This window comes from Balaenoptera ricei, chromosome 15 (genome assembly GCF_028023285.1).
Source record: "Balaenoptera ricei isolate mBalRic1 chromosome 15, mBalRic1.hap2, whole genome shotgun sequence".
Lineage (NCBI taxonomy): Eukaryota > Metazoa > Chordata > Mammalia > Artiodactyla > Balaenopteridae > Balaenoptera > Balaenoptera ricei.
The window spans coordinates 28,774,290-28,793,407 of NC_082653.1; the positions used below are offsets into that span (position 1 = coordinate 28,774,290).

Consider the following 19,118-nt stretch of genomic DNA (forward strand, 5'->3'; position numbering starts at 1 on the left):
ATGTAACATATATGAACAACATTAAGCATAAGACTATTTAGGTGAATAAATAAATACTGTTTATGGAGTGCTTTCCCTATGCCAGGTCCTTGCTAGGCATTTAGCATGTATAACTGCTAATCGTGACTGTACTCATGCACAATATCTGTAATTAGCTCCATTTTACAGATAAGGAGACTGAGGCTTAGAGAAGTAAAGTGGTATTCCCACTGTCATAAAGATAGTGGGTGGTGCAGTTTGGAATTCAAATCCTGTCATATTTGAGCCCAAAGCCATCGTTTCTTTCTGTTAAATTAGCCTCCCAGCAAAGGGGAAAAACTCATTCTGAGACAAAGGGATTTTAATATAGACATAGATTTTTACAGAGTCTCCCTTTGAAAACATTTTAAAATGCTCATTTTAGCTAAATTGAGGGGTGGAGCAGCTTCTCCAGAGTAGGAGGTCTTTTGGGGAGAGAGGTTTATAATTACCCACCCTCTTTCAGCAAGTGTGAGCCATGTTGGGCGCTGTCAAAGGCCCTGGATCTTAATGAAGGCAAAAGAATTCAGCTTGATGGGGGAAGTGCCACTGGAAATCAGTTGGACAGGAATCAGCTGCTGAGGATGGCAGGGAAGCTGGAAGCTGGAGAAAGAAAGCAGGTCTGGGAGGAGAGGTGAAGGATGCTGATTTGGGATCAGCATGGCTCCTGGGCTAAACAGGAGCAGTTGGGTGAGCTGGGCCTGTATCTCCACACAAAGCCCCCAGGAGCCTCAAGAAGATAGGTGAGACTTGGCTTCCAACAGGAGCAGCATGCCCACAGTGGCTGGTGGGATTGGAATCAGCTGGCCCACCTTCAGTCTCATGTCCCCTGTTCCTACAGCTCACATTGTGGCCTTTGGCGAGTCGTCCGTTTCTGCTTAGAAAATGTGGCGGTTGGACTAGATTGTCATGAAATGCCAGGAGAGAGAGCGAGAGCGAGAGAGAATGCAAGAGACAGCATGAGTTTACGTGGTTCCCTGCTTTGGATTCCCAGGAAGATAGAGCTCTCTGATCTCAGATTGGGTGGGGGCTATCTCCATGCAAAGGAGCTGTGGTCCCAGGCAGATCAGATGACATCTGCACATCCCTTTAGCCCTTTGGTCCTTGTGTTCCATGGGTCCTTCAACCTCATGTCAGCAGAGCACAGCACATACAGGGTAACTTGGCTGAGCTCTGAGGCCACCATCCTTCCTTTATCTTGGGATCCTCCTTGCAGATTCACAATAGGCAGTCCTCTATCCCTACAACAAATCACATGCAATAATGTTTCTTTTAGCATTCATTTTAGGGAGAGCTTTATGTCTCCTAAAGAACTAGTCTGCTTCCCGCTCTCCCCTAACTATAAGAACAAGAAGACTGGGCATAATTTCTCTTTTTGCTTTGATGGCCAGGAAGCTCAGAGTGGAATCTGAACCTCGTTATTGCTGCCACGTTTGCGTGTGTGGTCAGGCTGTGGTATTCCCTGCTTCCCCAGGCCTCGGTTTCAATGTATATTTTACTGTGTCATTCGTGAGCTGCCTTAAAATTGGTGAGACTTCCGTTTTACCCTTGGCTTTCCTTCCATGACTTCTTTACTCAGAAAGCCGCCTTTTGTTCTTATTTTATCAGACCTCTGCCTGGACTCAAGCAGGGGTGTGGGCTGGGGCTGCAGAGCAGAAACTTTGTCACTGGAGTCAGGAGTTGAGTGCCCAGCCCCGGCTTTGTGCTCCGCTGGCTGAGCAACTGTAGACATAGGGCATGCTCCCTCCGGCTTTCAGTTTCTCTCTGTAAAACGATGGGCTGTGACAAAGTCCACCCAAGATCCTTTCCATTCTAGAATTCTGAGAGTGTGTTAGCTCCTGTAGGTACTTGGGGTAAATGCAGGGGAGGGGTGGACGCTGACTCAAGGATCCTAAGAACCACAGCAGAGATCTGAAGAAAAGAGAGAGTCCATAGGGGTCAGAGGCCCCATCCTATGATGCTTTAAAGCTGGAACCTCAGGAGGAGGCGGTGGCAGGAGAGGAGCCAGGCTGCGGCTTGACAGCTCTATCAGCCGGGAAGCCCAGGGAAGCATATGCTGTGGCCAAGGTCGTTGAAGGACCTCCACCTGCCAGGAGCCACTTGCCAAGCAGCTGCCAAGCTGGGGCTGGCACCAGGGCCCCTCTGTCCCCCACACCTCCCCATGGCTGTCTGCAGAGGGGCAGCCTTGGCACAGCTGTGGAGGGATGGAAACCTGTGTTGCCCCTGCTGCCCCTCCCCATGTAGGAGACTTGCCAGGCATTGGCCTGGAGAGCCACCACCCCAGGGCAGTCGGCCTGGCAGAGGGTGTCAGTAATTTCAGAGTCACCACCTGGGCTTGCTCTGACTTGCCCTAAAGCAAGGAATAATACCTCTGAAAAAGGAGAAAATATCCCCTATAAGAGGTAGCGGTAGCAGTAGTAATGGCAAGAAATGTTCTGTCCTCTATTTGTCTAGAACTTCCCCTGTTGCTCCATTCATTGCCTTGGTTGGATAAGGCAGGGTCAGGAGGGTGGTTCCCACTGAATGCATGAGGCAGCTGAGACTCAGGTCGAGGGTGCAAGGTCACTGACAGGGACCATGTGATGTGGCTTGAGGAGCTGAGGGTCTGTCAGTGCTGGGCTCGCACAGCACCTGGGCTAGTGAGCAGGATGCAGCAGCTGTTGGAAGAGTTGAACACGGTGGTCCTCATGGTGAGGGCTTCTCCTTTGCCCACGTGGCTGATTCTTGGAGGGACATGGAGAGACTTACACTGTTTAGGGAGAAGACACATGAAGAATTTCTTTTTGAACAATCTTCCTTGCTCTGCTAACCTCCTGTTTCTGTGATGTCCACTTTCTTTTTTTCAGGAATATATTATTTTGTTTATTATCTTTTTATTGAAGTATAGTTGATTTACAATATTGTGTTAGTTTCAGGTGTACAGCTTAGTGATTCAGTATTTTTTTCAGATTATATTCCTTTAGGTTATTACAAGATAATGGGTATAATTCCCTGTGCTTTATAGTATATCCTTGTTGCTTATCAATTTTATATATAGTAGTTCATAGCTGTTAATCCCATACCTCTAATTTGTCCCTCCCCCTTCCCTCTCCCCTTTGGTAACCACATGTTTGTTTTCTATATCTGTGAGTCTATTTCTGTTTTGTATATAGATTCATTTATATTATTTTTTAGATTCCACATGTCAGTGATATCATATATTTGTCCTTCTCTGTCTGACTTATTTCACTAAGCATAATATTCTCTAGGTCCATCCACATTGTTGCAAATGGCAATATTTCATTCTTTTTTTATGGCTGAATAATATTCATTGTGTGTGTGTGTGTGTATGTGTGTATATGTATATATACCATTCCTTCTTAATCCAATCGTCTGTTTATGGGACTTGGGTTGTTTCCATGTCTTGGCTATTGTAAATAGTGCTGCTGTTGAACATTGGGGTGCATGTACTTTTCCAAGTTAGTGTTTTTTCTGGATATATACCTAGGAGTGGAATTGCTAGATCATATGGTAGTTCTATTTTCGGTATATTAAGGAACCTCCACACTGTTTTCCTCAGAGGCTGCACCATTTTACATTCCCGTCAACAGTATACAAGGGTTCCCTTTTCTCCACATGCGATGTTCTGCTTTTATGGAAGCATGAAGAGCCCAGGATGCGGGGATGTAACCCCCGCATCGCCACCCTGGTATTTTAGAATCTCCTGGGAAAGTAGATTTCTGCTTTTTCATACAGCATAGCGGTATGTGTCCCAGTTCTCTTGTACGATGAGACAGTCATGATGCAGTAGAAATGCAGGCACTCACGACCTAGACGTCCAGGTGTGACCTTGAGTGATCTCGAAAGCTCCGCAGCTTCAGGTTTCCCATGTGTCCTGTGGATCAGTCTCCACCTGGCCTCCCTCCACAGGGAATTTGTGAGGATCAGATGAGGTTGGGGATATGCCAGACCTTCAAAGGGGCAGTCTTAGTCGCCTGTCTCCTCCAGGCTGACCCAGAGTCAGGAGGACCAGGGCAGTACCTGCCCTGGGCCCAGCTGCCTGAAGTCAGGTAGAGGCAGGAGGGCTGCTTCTAGCTCCTGCCTGTCACTACTTGCTGAGTCATCCTGGGCCATTCCCTTCCCCTTCCTGGACCATGCCTGTCCTTTTATAATGGTTCATTTAAAATATAGATTATATAGATTACTTTTGGTTTTTATTGATATATAGCCACATAACTATAAAATCCACCCTTTTAAAATGTACAATACAAAGGGTTTTAGTATATTCACAAAGTTGTGTATCTGTCACCACTATCTAATTCTAAAACATTTTCATCAATCCCGTTAACAGTCATTCCCTATTCCTCCTTCCCCCAGCCCTTGGCAACTGCTAATCTGCTTTCTGTCTCTATGGATTTGCCTATTCTGGCCACTTCATATAAATGGAATCACAATATGTAGCCTTTTGTGTCTGGCTTCTTTCATTTAGCATAATATTGTCAAGCTTCATCCATGTTGTAGCGTGTATTGGTACTTTATTCCTTTTTATGTCTAAATGATATTCCATCGTATGTATAGGCCACATTTTGTTTGTCCATTCATCCGTTGATGGACATTTGGGTCATTTCCTCCTTTGGGCTGCTGTGAACAGCGCTGCTATGGACATTCCTGTACAAGTTTTTGTTTGAACACCTATTTTCTGTTCTTTGGGGTGTATACCCACTAGTGGAATTGCTAGATCATTTGGTAATTCAATGTTTTACTTTTTGAGGAACTGCCAGACTGTTTTCCACAGTGGCTGTACCATTTTACATTCCCACCAGCAACACACAAGGGTTTCAATTTCTCTGCATCCTCGCCTATACTTGTTATTGTCTGTCTTTTTGATTATAGCCATCCTAGTGGATGTGAAATAGTATCTCATTGTGGAAAATATATATTACATAGATTTTTAACCTGCAAAACCCTTTTAAAAATGTCAGCTTACTTCAGACCTTCCATATGTAGAACAGGTACAAGAGGAGTCTCTCGAGGTGAAATGGGGAAGGAGGCCTGAGCCCACCCCCTCATAGTCCCAGAGGCAAGTTCTCTAGGTGGTTTGAAGACCACTGGCTCTTGGTGCCCTCCAGGCTCCGGAATCTGAGTCGAACCACCAGAGACTACCTGCATAGCAGACGCCTCAGCCCTCACGGCCATCCTGGTTGCCTTGGGAGCCCTCGCAGCATTTGGCCAAGCTGTGGGTCTGCCCTGCGCTGTACTGGGGTTGCCACAGCGAGAAGCAGTCCAGTGGCTCCATCTATGGTTCCAGCTCTGAGGACAGCTTGTGTAGGAAACAGGAAGCAAACTGGAGAAATGCCACCACTGCCTCCCTTCCCGAGTCTAGGAAGAAAGGCCCTGGTTTTGCTGATAGTGCAGAGAAGCATAGTGGCTGATGAGGCCGTGAAGCCAATGGAAGGTTTACCAAACTCCTCAGCCATGAGTAGCCCTCATAGCACTAATCCTCTGAGGTCCAGAGAGGGTGGCCGGAACACTCCCAGTCCCGTCTTCCATCTCCCGCTTCCCTCTGCATTAGCATTCTAGGAGCACCAGGCGCCCTGCTGTTTGACGGGTGGAATGTTCTGCATTCTAGTGTTGCCTTGGCAGAGAGAAGATTCCTCCCAAGTTCTGTTCTATTGGTTGCATTGCTCTGCTTTCCACAATTGTGAGAGGCTTGAGTCATCAGACACAGATTGTTCTGTTCCTTTGGATTTTAGGAGAGCTTTCTTCTCTTATTGATGGCTAATTCTTTGGAAAAAAAAAAGATAATTTATAGTGCATACAGGGACTTTCACTTAGCCAGAATATTAGATTAACCTAAGTGCCTGGTTTCTCCCCTATGACTTGCTGATTGAGCAAAATGCCATAGTGTTTCTTCGAAGAATGCAGCTTCCTAGTTTTACAGATGTAGAAACTGAAATCCAGGAGTCCTAGTAATTGAAAGGGAAGAAAGCATCAATTAGAACTCTATTTCATTTACAGCGCTAGAATCAGAGAATGTTGGATCCAGAAGTGTCTTTGAGATCATCTAATCCAACCCCTTGGTCTATCAAATGTGCCTGTTTAACTCATTGCGTTTCTAACGGTTGCGTGTTGATTGTGTTTATTTTTATGAAATTCCCCAGAGGGGGGTCTTCCCTGAGTTTCAACCTAAGGCATGACATGCTAAGTGGTCAAGAGAGTAAGTGACGGGTGAAGTCCCAGGAGGAAAGTCCTGTAGGGCAGAGCCTTACAGAAAGTGTGATGTGTGCATGAGGGCAGGGCAGGGCAGGGCAGGGCAGGGCAGGTGCTGTTGGCTGGGCAAACAGCCTTTGCAAAGATGTGGGAGCAACGAACAGGGTTTTCCTCTGGGGTCAGCAAGCAGCTGAGAGCAGGTTGGAAAGGGTATAGATAAGAGGGCCTTGAATGCCAGAATCAAGAGTTTTGCCCTAATTTTTACTTAATCGGGGGCCTCTGATGAATTTTGAGAAGGCTCCAGGCCCTTTTCTCCACTGCTCCTGCTGCTGCCCTGACCCAGGCCTCCGAACCGGTCTCTCTGCCTCTATTCTTGCCCCTTTCCAGTCCACAAAGGCCCCCTACGCAGGGGCTTTCTAAAACGCAAGTCTGATTGTGTCCGTCCCCCTTTTAAGGCCCTTCCATGGCTCCCTGTTGCTCACAGGACAAGATCCTGGCTTTTGTGGCTCTGTGTGGCCTGGCCCCACCTTCCTCTACAGCCTCAGGCCCGCTGTGCCTCTGCCTCCACTAGGCCCCCTAGTTTCCTGAGCAGCCATGCTGATGAATTACTCACAGCCTTTGCCAACACTTCTCCATCCCTCCCATTCACTTTCTCTGCCTGGTGACCTCTTATTCACCCTTTAAGACCCAGTGTAAATTTCCTTTTGAAGACGCTTTCCCTGACCCTCCTGAAGCCACTATTATGCCTTGAATGTTTCTGTCTTGAAGCTCACATTGCATTGCAATTATCTATTGCCAAAATCCTGGCAGTTCCCATTTTCGAGTGTTTATTGTGTGGTGGGCACTGGGCTAAGCCCTGTGCATGCATGATCCTGTGTTATTCTCACAGTAACCACATGAGGTGCATTCGGTTACAGCCCCACTTACAGATGAGGAAGCTAAGGCTCAGAGAAGTGGTGTGACTCGCCCACCGCATGCAGCTGGAGGGTGACAGAGCTGGGATTTGAGCCCAGATATCTTTGGCTGTTTCTGACTCCTTCCATCTCCTGTTCCCTGGATCCTGCTCTATCTCCTGAACCCCCGCTGTTGGGCGTGTGAGGCACTAATCAAAGGGGTAGATGCAGCAGGGTGGCCATGGTGTGGGCAGGATGGGGAAATGGGGCTGGGCTTAACCTGGGGTGGAGGTGATAAGCAACTGTCAGCCCAACTCCCCACGGCTAGGGGTTTCCTTTCCACCTTTCATTCCAAGCTGCTACCTGGGGACAGGCCTGCGGGACTCCAGGCCGAGCGGGTGACATGGAGACAAACGCCATGGCAATCTGCCTCCTCTCTGGGGCCCAGAGGGGAGGGAGGACCTGAGAGAGCCCAGGGTGCTCACTGACACTTCTGGGCTAGATCCTGGGGAGGCAACTCCCTTTGGGCCTGGGTGTCTTCTGCCCTCCCAGAGGGACCCCAGCCTGCAAGGTCCCATCCCAGCAGGGGAAATGCCACTTCCACCTCTGTCCCAGATGAATGGCTGGCTTTGGCCTCCCAGGAGACTGTCGTCTCCATCCAGGTACAAATGCCATCCCCTTCCCACCCCCACCCCCCTGGCCAGAGAGGAAGGAAGAGGGAGCAAGAGAGGAGGGAGGCGTGGGGTTGCCAAGCAAGGTAGGAGCAGGGACAGCGACAACAAAGCCCTCATTGTACCGAGGCCACACGCAGCTCCAAGGCGAAGCAGGCATCGTGCCTGCCTCCCAGGACCTGGGCCTGGAGCTCCACCCGGACTTTCTGAGCTCCTTAGCAATGCTCACCAGAGCTGGCTTGGAAGAGCGAGGCCCTGCCTCAGCTCTGAGTCCTGCCTCTGCTGAGAAGTCCTCCTGAAAGCACAGCATCCTCCCAAAAGCCAGAAGTGGTGATGGGAGGATGGCCGATGAAGCCAGGCTGACGGGGGCTAGAAGCCAGGGTCTGTTGGACGTGCAGCTGTGTGACCTTGGACCCAAATGTGATAAAAATTCCTGCCTTGAAGGATTTTTATTTGAAGTAATGGGCCAAGGCATATAAAAGCACTCAGCATGGTCACCTGGCCGCAGAAGTGTTCAATCAGTGACAGGTGATCCTTGAAGCCCTCGTCCACCCACGAGCGAGGACTGTCAGCCCCTCCCAAGCTGCTCCTAGTTGAGGCCCTCCTGCGCCCAGGAGGTGGTGAGCCATTGGTGGCCTTCCTGGCAAGTGTGGAGGAGCACTGTTGTCCCCTCAGCCCCTGTCTCACTGTTCCTCCTCCGGAGGCCGGCCCTGCAGGTCCAGGAGGCCCTGCCTGGGCGGTTGGGGCATGATGGGTGGGATGCATCACCAAGCTGGGGCGAGCAGCTCAGGTGACAGGTGGGGTGTCGGCGGCTCCTGTGCCTGGCACCTGACACCTCTGGGCAGACAATGCTGGCAATGTCTGAGCCCTCCAGGGAACACGCCACGTCTGTGTCACAGCCAGGAAACAGGCCACCTGAGTAGCGCCGTTGTCCACTCAGGACGCAGCCCCGCCGCTGGCCGGGGTGACCGGGATCCCCAGAGGCCCTGACGTGGGAAGGGGGGGTGCCCTGGGCAGGGGCTCTGGGGTTTGAGACCCAGCACCTCAGCATCTGGTGTTGGCCTGGTTCAGGTGTTGGCCCTGCCACACTGGGGCTGGGACTTGGGCAGTCCATTCCCTCTCAGGTTCCTCATCTGCAAAGGGACTAATCACAGCACTTCCTCATAGGGTTGTTGGGAGGAGTCGATGGCATAATGTACGTAATGTGGTTGGCACGGGGTCTGGTGTGGAGCAGGGCTTGGTGACCGCTTTTCTCCCAGCATGGGGGAAGGTCCAGCGCACGGTGTCCTTGGCTGAGTCTCCTGTAACCCAGGCTACTGTCCTTAGTTCCTGCTCTGAGCATGGAAGGAGGGGACTAGGGTCTCTGGAGCTGGCACAGAACTAGCCTGTTGGCTGCAAAGAGCCCAGGCCTCTCCACCTCGGACTCCAGGGGCTCTGGGCTAATGCCCAGTGCAGGCCTCCTTCCACAGCAGCCAACACCAGCCCAGCATGGGGCCTCTCCCCTCCTTAAACTTCTGTAGAGCTGGCTGCCCTTGGAGCCCAAACCTCTACCCAGGAAAGGGGCCTTGGGATTCCTGGGCAGGAGGCCAGGTCTGAGTCTCTCTACTGATTTGTCAAGAGGGCCAAGGATGGATCTCTGCAGGCATGGTCACTTCCTACTGGGTCCAGCCTACAGAGACACCCCCTGGGAGCAGGGAGGAGTCTTCATCTCCCATCTGTCTCCTTCCTCATTTGCTTTGAGGCTGTGCCCTGAGTTCCTGGTGCACCCCAAAATGAGCATTTGCATGGATGGGTGCGGGCATGCCTGTGTGCAGCATGTGGGCAGTGGGGGCGGGGGGGCGGGGCAGGCGAGGGCTGCATGTCCTGCATTGTGGGCAGGCCCCCTGAGCATGTCCACTGAGCCATGTGTGGCATGCCTTGGAATGGAGGGGACGTGGTACCTTTTCATAGTCGCGTGTATCCATATGTCTTTCTACACGTGTGTGGTGTGTTGGTCTGTCTTGTCTCCCCTGTAGACGGGAAGCCCTGAGCCACGCACCAGCAGGCACTCTGGGAAGGTGACATCGAGACTAGCCCAGCCTAATCTGGGGTTCCTGGTCCTGCTCCAGGAGTCCTCCAGTCTGCAGCCCCCGCCGAGGGAGGATTGACCAGCGTGGGGGTGGGGGTCCGAGAGTCAGGGGTCCGGGGACCTGGCTTATAGCGTAGAGGACTCAGTGCTGGGCCGAGCCGATTAGGAGGCCCTGCCCCAGTGTCAGTGACCTTGGGCGAGGCCTTTGTTCTCTGTGGGGCACATTCACTCATCTGGAGGACACGGGGTTGGACTGATGGTTTCTGCCCGCCCTGAGGCTCTGATGATCATGATTTTAAGTCGGGTGGTGGGGTGAGAGCCTGCTAGATTTGTTGGTGGAGGCAGCTGTGGCCAGAGCCTGGCCTGCGAGCCCCCCGCTCGGTCCTGGGTGTCCTGCTGAAGGGTGAGAGGAGAAGCCATGCCGGGCAGCGGCCCCAGCGAGAGGATGACGTGGCCGGGCCCGGCCACCCCCGCGGCCCCCCCAACCCACCCTCTCTCCTCAGCCCCGGGGACACCGCTTATCCCGCCCCTCACCCGGACCCACAGCCTCATGGCCATGTCCCTGCCAGGCAGTAGACGGGCCTCTGCTGGATCCCGCAGGTGAGTCTCCCCAGTGCCCGGAGCCTTGGCCTCTGAAGGTGGGGGCAGGGAGGGTCTCTGTCTCCAGTCCACCACCGGCTTGTTTTTGAGCAAGTCATTGCCCCAGTTTTCCCATCTTTAAAATGGGCTTGCTGACACTGGCCTCAGGAACTATTTATGGGCTCAAATGACACAGTGGGTATAAAAGTTCTCTGAAGACTTAAACCATTGGATCCCTACCGTCACCAGTATTGTTGTTCGATCTTCACAGTTACTGCCGGGACGACACGCAGCCTTCCACCCAGGCTCGCCTGGCCTCCCCGTGTGCCCCTCCTCCTGTCCCTCCTCCTGCCTGCCCCATTCCTCTCCACCTGTGTTTCAGTCTGTGCAGGGACCTTTCCCTCTGGGCTTGGGGGACCCCGGAAGTTGAGGACCCTCGGTAGGGGTAGCTGGGACCCCACCCTTGGCCCGCAGCCCTGCTCAGCCTCTGGGGAGTCCCGAGGACCGGCCTCCTTCTGGTTTTCCACCTTGATTTGCACTGTCTGTTCTGTCACCCCTGTCTGTGCATCCCCCCGCCACGCTTCTCTCCCCGGCGGTGACCCTGAAGTGGGGGCCCTTTGGGCCGCAGCGGCCTGGCGGTGTTCGCCCAGTGTCCGCAGCTGCCCACCAGCCAGAACGAGCACCTGCCTCTTCTTCCTGCCTCCAGGCGCACCTCTCCCCCCGTGAGTGTGCGGGATGCCCACGGCACCTCTTCCCTCAGCAGCAGCAGTAACTCGGGCTCCTGCAAGGGAAGTGACAGCAGCCCCACGCCCAGGTAACCAGCCACTCCCTCCCACCCGGCCTGGCCAAGCTGGCTGGGGCCCTGAGTGCCCTGGGGGTCGAGGGAGGTGGGCGTTCTAACCATCCCCAACTCTAGCACACTTCCCGGCTGTGTGACCTTGAGCAGGTCACTTCTCTCTGAGCCTCAGTTCCCATCTGTAAGATGGGTATGATCATACCCAGCTGCACGTAACCAAAGTCAGTAGCTGAGACAAACTGGGGATGATGCTTTCAGAACAAGGGGCCAGAGGCGGGAAGCTCCCCGAAGTGTCAGGGACCCCATCTCCACCATCCTTGGTGTACAGCTGGCTCCTACACCTCCAGGCATCAGGTCAGCATCCAGGAAGGAAGAAGGTAGAAAGGCCAAAGCCCCTGAACCCCCAGAGACTCGTGTTTTTGAGACAGGACACATTCCCCAGGAAATTCTGTCTATACTGTGCTGGCTGGTGCCAGGTATGACTGGCTACAGGGAGAGTTAGAGGTTCCCAGTGTAGGGCCACCCAAGCAAACTGGGAGTTCTGTTGGAGAAAAGGCAAGAATGGATATTGGGAGGCAACTCATGGCGTCCGCCAGCCTGCTCTTCTAGGTGGTACACTGTGAGGGTGGCAGAGTGGAGTTGGTTTAGAAAGTGAAGTGTGTTACAAGTGCAGCATGTGCTTTGGGCTCTCAGCAAAGAGGAAAGGCAGGATCGGGCTGGGGAGGCGGGTAAGGAGAGCAGTGGGTCCTCAGAGACCAGGACGTGCAGGCTGTGATGGCGGCGCCCATCCTGCTTCCCTGTGTTGAAATACAAGGAGCACGAGCGGGGAGCATGGGCTTAGGATGTGATTCAGTCTGAGTCTCCACTCCCTCATCTGTAAAGTGGAGCTTACAACCCGGAGGCTTCAGGGAGTTGATATCTGCACCCACCACACACTGCTGCAGGCCCGTGACGCGTAACCGCTCTCATTAGGACTTTGGTTCAACTTGAGAATCGTAGGCAAGAGAAGGCCAGGAGACTCTGGCCTGCAGCTCCCATGGCCAGAGCTCCTCCTGGGAAGGCTTGTCTTGAGTGAGTGTCATTTGTGTGACCAGATCACACCGAGGCAGCAGTTCTGAGTTTTCCACCATGACACGCATGATGGGTGACACACATATGCTGGACCCATGCCCCAGCATCCTGTCTGTAACTGCACCCAGAATGGGGGTGGTGGTGGTGTGTGAGTGAGATTGATGATGCATTAATTTACCTTTTGAAAAGTGTATAATTGGCAACTTTAATACTTTTTTATTGGTAGCAGATTTTTGCCACACATGTCATAACTGCAACCCATGGGGGCAGTCCCAACCCTGAGGCTGAGAGCTGCTTCCATGCAAGGGTCTCCTTGCCACCATCAGAGCTGCTGGTGAGCAGTGCCTCGGCTCTGGCCTCACTATAAGTAGCCAGGTGTTCCAAGGCGTGAATAGCTGAGGGACATGAATTGTAGTATACTTCCTCTTCTCAGGTACGTATAGTATATATGTAAATATATACTATATAAAAGAATATTTTTTCCCACAAAGAGCTAGTGACTAAAAATATATGAGTGTTAAATGTTATATTGAGAAGGAAAACTCATGAAAGCAAATGGAAAAAAGTTAAAATAGTTACTTCCTTTGTAATCCCCAGCTCTTACTAGTTTAAGTAATCCTGGTTCCTCCACCCCGGCAGAGGGAAAAGGCCTCTTTTTCTCGCCACGGCTCTGGATCCCTCTCGCCAAAGCCTTTGCAGGGCACCAGGATGTCTACTGGCCTAACACGTGGGGCTCAGGACCCTTGCTGGCTTCCTCTCTTTTGGAAGGAGATTTCTTAGAGCCCATCAGAGGGGACCCCAAGGTCCCACCTGACACCGCGCCTCTGCCCCTTGCCACACAGAAAACAGGCCAGTGTGTGACGTGACTTGAGTTAAACTTAGAGGCCAGGAGCGGAGTGAGTAGAAGAGAATCGTTTCTCTTTTCCTCCACTTCTGTCCACACTTTCTCTTCAACAGTTTACGATTTACAAATACTTTTTCCTCAGTTAACGTTAGACAGCTTCCCCAAAACTTTTAAAACTGCCTCCAACTTGGCTCCTTCGGCAAATGGGCCCCACCAGGGCCTGTCTTTTCTACACCCATAAAATGTGATTGCCTCTTGCTAGACCTGGGACTCCCCGTCCCCTAAAGGAACAGAGTTGGATGGCAACAAGGCCTCTGCCAAATTGTGTGAGAACACGCCCAGGTGTTTAAGCCAAAATCCAAGGAGGTTTCTTCCCAAACAGAACAGCCGGCAGGAAGCTGTGAGTTGAGGTGGCCCGGCCGTGGTCTGCTGGTGGCATTGGGGTGTTCCCCTTCCCTGGGTGAAAGCCTCGGCCCTCCCTCCTCCACCGGGTGGGAACTCCTCCTCCTCGGCCCTGGTGGGACCACACACACACACACGCACACACACACGCACACACGTCTGCGCCACCCTGTGCTTGGGTGTTTGTGGCTGCCGGGAGCGGTACACGTCCAGCCTGCTGCCACTGCAGGGTACAGCTGTGAACAGGGTGATGCCCAGAGACAGCCAGTGTTCACATGTGTGCTCACGTGTGCCCCCAGAGCGTGCACATGCAGATGGAAAGGGTCTGCCTGCGTTTGTGTGAACGTGTTCATGAGCTGGCGTCCTAGAGCAGTTGACCCTGGACCAACAAGGGGGTTGGGGTACTGACCCCTCGTGCAGTTGAAAATCTGCATATAACTTTTTACTCCCGCAAAACGTAACTGCTAATATCCTACTGTTGACCAGAAGCCTTCCTGATTACGTAATTAGTTGATTGACATGTATTTGGTGTGTTATATGTATTATAAACTATACAGTAAGCCCCCTACATACAAACGAGTTCTGTTCCAAGAGAGCATTCGTAAGTCCAATTTGTTCGTAAGTCCCACAAAGTTAGCCTAGGTAGCCAACCAACACAATTGGCTATATAGTACTGTATTGTAATAGGTTTGTAATACTTTTCACACAAATAATACATAAAAAACAAACACAAAAAATAAAGAAAACATTTTTAATCTTACAGTACAGTACCTTGAAAAGTACACCAGCCAGGTGAACTAACTTATGTGATTGGACATGGGAACGCACGTTCATCTTTGAAAGTTTGCAACTTGAAGGTTCATATGTAGGGGACTTACTGTATTCTTACAATAAAGTAAACTAGAGAAAAGAAAATGTTAAGAAAATTATAAGGAAGAGAAAATACATTTACAACAATATACTGTATTTATTGATACTGTAAGTTTACATTGTTTTTAAACTGAATCATCTGTCAGTACATCAATATTGTCTTATATGATACAAAACACTGTAGCTGTTACATGTATTACTAAGACTAGACATCAAAAATGAAAAGATCATGTGAAAAAGAAATTCGTATTTATTTACGGGTATAGTGTGCATGCATTGATAACAGAGAAGCTAGCAATGGTTGCCTAGCTTATCTAATGAATGAATCATTATACAATTTTTATGGCCTACAGTATTACAGTCATATTCAGAATATGGTATTAGAAACATTGTTACATTTTTCTAAAAACCACTTACCTGTGATGATAGGCTGATAGGCAGTTTCTCCAATTAGGAGAGAAAGGCATACTGTAGGGTAATGTGATTCTTTGAAAGCAAAGTTGTAGAACACTAAGAAAACGAACGCATTATTAATTTTATATCAACTATCACCCACCTTATGCCAGTGGAAGGACAGGCTGCCACTTCAGTGCCAGTCTTGCACACAGTGTTCTACACGATGAATGCTGAGGCGGTGGTGGTGACGACAGCACAGAAACGGCTCACACGGTTGCGGCCGCACAGTTACTAGATTTTCACACGAAGTCACTCACACACATACACAGCAGATAAACCCTTGCCCGCCGTGCAGGCCCCAGGATAATTACACGGAGGGGGAGACCTCTCCCACCCTCAGCCTTGGTCTCTGGGTTGGGAGGGTGGACACCTGAGCTCTGGGCTGCGGCGCCGGGACTGGGTTGGCGGAGGTGGCGTCACCCCAGGCGGCGTCAGGCTGGTGCACGCGCTCTGTGACGTGTCTCCCCAGCCCGATCTAGAGGAGCCCTGAGCTCCCCACCCTGACGCTGCACTCATCACTGGAAAGAGTCTTAATAAAACCCACCTCCCCCCCCCCCCCAAAAAAAAACCCACCTCCCAAAGGGACTGGCTGTTCTCGTGCCCACAGGGGCCCCGTGGGGGAGGCCTGGCCTGCAGCGCTCCAGTGGCCAGGGGACCAGGATGGGTAGGCGGGGCCCCTGGCTCCTGGAGGCACAGCGCCTCGCCAGGCCCCTTCCTCCCTCCCTGCTGACAAGCGTCCCCGGCAGGCGTGCCATGAAGTACACGCTGTGCAGTGACAACCATGGCATCAAGCCCCCCACCCCGGAGCAGTACCTGACCCCCCTGCAGCAGAAGGAGGTGTGCATCCGGCATCTGAAGGCCCGGCTGAAGGACACGCAGGACCGGCTCCAGGACCGGTAAGCGGGTGGCCAGGGCCCTGCAGTATCTCTGGGAGGAAGGCGTGGCTGGGGGCTCCTCTGTCAGCAAAAGCTCACCTGTCCCTGCCCTCCCCTCAGCTGCTCCTTGAAGCATCAGGTAACTGCTTGGGGCCAGGCTGGGAGCATTTTCCCCTGTGGAGGTCTGTCGGGCCTCCCACCCAAGGCAGTGCTCTCCCAGTTGTAGCCTGGCAGCCCCTTTTGGCCACTTCTCATGCCCTGGCTCCTTTCTACCAGGGGAGGAGCAGCACAGGGCACTCTTCCTGCCTGACCTGTCTCTGTGGGGGAGAAACAACCCCTTAGCCCTCCTTTGCTTCCTCCCAGGGGGTCACCAGGGGCTCGTGACCCACCAGTTTAGGCCCCAGAAGCCTTCCTCCTCATCCACTTATAGATGATGTAAGATCGTGAGAAACCTTCCTCTAAGCTCCCAGCCAGCCCAGGGGTCTCCCAGGAGCCCCCGTGGGCCTGTCTGAGCTCATTCCCCAGACCTGATCCTCCCGGCCTCCCCGTTTCCAGGCTGGCGGCTTCATCTTTATGATCGAAGCTTCAGGGCTGCCCTCTGATCTCTTCATCACCTACCCGTCTTCTCCAGACTGTGTCAGTTCGGATACGCAGCCGAGTGTGAGCTGGACAGGGTGCCGTGCAGGGCGCTGGAGGGCAGGCGGGGAGGCCACCGCTACCACGCCTTCCTTCATCTTTTCTTTCTTTCTTTCTTTTTAATATAACTGCTTTATTGAGATATAATTCACATACTGTACAATTCACCTATCTAAAGTAAACAACTCAGTGATTTTTAGTATATTCACAGAATGGTGCAACCATCAACAGTATCTAATTCTAGAACAGTTCCATCACTCCAGAAAGAAACCCTGTTCCCAGTAGCAATCACGCTCCATCTCTCCCCAGCCACCCCGTCCCTGGCAACCACTAATCTTTCTGCCTCTGTGGATTTGTCTATTATAGTCCATGTAAATTGGAGCATACAGTGAGCATGACCGTGTCTTTCTTGACCAGAGCTCTGCCAGGTAGCTGATCCAGTTTGTATCTGTTGTGCTTTTGAACTTGGGGAGGGTAGAGGTGGCATTCTGTGGACCTCCTTGTCTGTAGTGCTAGGATTTCTGTTTATATTTCCCACTGTCTTCTCGCTGATGCCCTGGGTCTGCTTGGCCATTTACACTGATGTCCTCAGGAAGCAGACAGCCCATCTCCCTGCTTCCTTTCTAGGGCCGCCCTGTGGCTCAGAGCAGACAGTCTGCCCTGTGTGGTTTGGGCAGGATACCCTGTAGTGGACATGCCTGCACCTCAGCTCGCCAGCCTCTCCGCCTGATACTCTTGCAGTACCTGTGGCCGTTCTTTACTTGCTGTATTGTCACCCTCCTCACAGGCTCTGAACATTCAGTCTGATACCTCTCATTCCTGCAGTAGCCTACTTCCTCCTCAAAGAAGGAGGTCTGCTTTTACACTCTGTGCTTTCATATATTGTGTCCCCACTTCTAAGATACCCTTCCTCTCATCTTGCTTCTTTGGAAAACTCATCCTATAAGACCCAGTTCAAATGTAACATCCTGCAGCCCCCTGAGACTTAAACAGGGCTGGGAAGCCATAGCTCTGGGGTCCTGCTGGCTCCCAGGAGGAGTGGGGCCCAGCTGAGCTGAGCATGCCCAGTCCCTCCTTTCAAACTCACGCTTCCTCCCAGGGCTCAGAGTCAGTGAGGAGGGTTATCCTAGACTGAGCCCCCCACCCTGAGGCAGGAGGAATGAACATTATCCCCACACCTGTGGGGACGTCCGTTATCGTGGCTCTTGAGCAGCTCCAGGTCCCTGCTGCCATCCCACCTCCATCACCAAGCTGCATCCTGTTGGGCAGCCCTTGCCCTCCTTCCCCTTCCAGTGGATGCCATTGCTGACCCTGTGGCCACTGCAGCCCCGCAGGCCCAGTCCCTTCAGTGTTTTGTGGAGTGAGATTCCTGGGCCCATTTCCTGAATTTCTAATTTGACTTTGAAAAGTGCATGGTGCTTGATCTGGGTTGGCCACTCTGCTGGACTCATAAAATCCAAAGTGATGGTCGTGCCATTTTGGATTTTATGTACGTGAATGTAGGGTTTGGGCTGAGTGGCTGCGTGTGGGCCGGATCACTAAGACGTTTGCTGAAGGAGGAACACCCAGGGTGGGAGTTCAGTCCCATGAATGAGTCTCCTCCTTTCTCACTGCTTTTGGTCCATCCTGTTCAGTCTCAACCCTGGCTTTACCTCTGGACTTGATGACATCATTTTCTACTTCACCTCCCTCCCCTGCACCCCCCGGATTCATCTATGCCTCAGGGATTTTAAAAGCCTGAGAGTTTCTGGACAAGAGTCTTCTGACCGTCTAGTTTGCCTGCTCTTGCCTCTTCTTTCGGGAATAGCTCTGTGCCTTTTTTTTTTCATAGGGTAACCTGGGCTTGAATCTTGCAGGAGCACCTCCCATTGGTGGACAACATACTCCTTTTTTTTTTTTTTAGAGAGAAAGTCTTTTTATTTTTATTTATTTATTTATTTATTTATGGCTGTGTTGGGTCTTCGTTTCTGTGCGAGGGCTTTCTCTAGTTGTGGCAAGCGGGGGCCACTCTTCATCACGGTGCGCGGGCCTCTCACTATCGCGGCCTCTGTTGCTGCGGAGCACAGGCTCCAGACGCGCAGGCTCAGTAGTTGTGGCTCACGGGCCCAGTTGCTCCGCGGCATGCGGGATCTTCCCAGACCAGGGCTCGAACCCGTGTCCCCTGCATTGGCAGGCAGACTCTTAACCACTGCGCCACCAGGGAAGCCCCAGCTCTGTGCCTTTTTTGTCAATCTTCTGGGTCTTCCCTCTCTACGGTAGATACAGAGGGGAAACATCTAGCATGGATAGAAGACAGCCACTCTGTTCTCATCATTCTCCTCTGATTCATCCACCACTTCTCATCCCTCCACTTGAGGGAAGATGTAAAATTATCAGCTGCATTCAAGGCAGTAATTTCTCTCATAGAAACAAAGTGGCTCATCACCCTCTCCCCGGGGTCTCTGGCCAAATAGCCCTCCATTGAAAATTTCCACCACCGGCTTTTGTAGGAGGCCACATCCCTTTCTGCAGAGTAGAGATTTTAGGTTTAGTTTTTGTTGTTTTATGTTAAGATTTTTAAATGGATGCATTAAGTTTTTATAGCGGTAGCATCTTTAAACTGAGAATCTTTATCGTCTACTCTCTTCTCTGGGTAGTGGATGTAAATGTGGACAGTCGTCTGCATTTTGGCTCTAGAGGGTGGGAATGAGGTGGTGGCTCATTCTTGTCCCTGAAGAGGAGGCCTCTCGTGTCCTGACCCCTGGCCCCTC

The 19,118-nt window shown here is 51.7% G+C and overlaps 1 protein-coding gene across 6 annotated transcripts in view; it reads left to right on the forward strand.

The window, feature by feature from the left end:
• SNPH (syntaphilin) overlaps window positions 1-19,118 on the forward strand; it is a 41,514-nt gene that overhangs the window by 17,888 nt on the left and 4,508 nt on the right. For 2 of the 6 annotated variants that reach the window (XM_059897812.1, XM_059897813.1), the window contains 4 exons: window positions 9,787-9,929; window positions 10,343-10,439; window positions 11,026-11,232; window positions 15,604-15,753. In XM_059897812.1, coding sequence (XP_059753795.1) covers window positions 10,390-10,439; window positions 11,026-11,232; window positions 15,604-15,753 — 407 coding nt within the window. In that variant the 5' untranslated portion in view covers window positions 9,787-9,929; window positions 10,343-10,389. The other 4 variants (XM_059897811.1, XM_059897814.1, XM_059897815.1 and 1 more) reach the window with 4 other exon arrangements.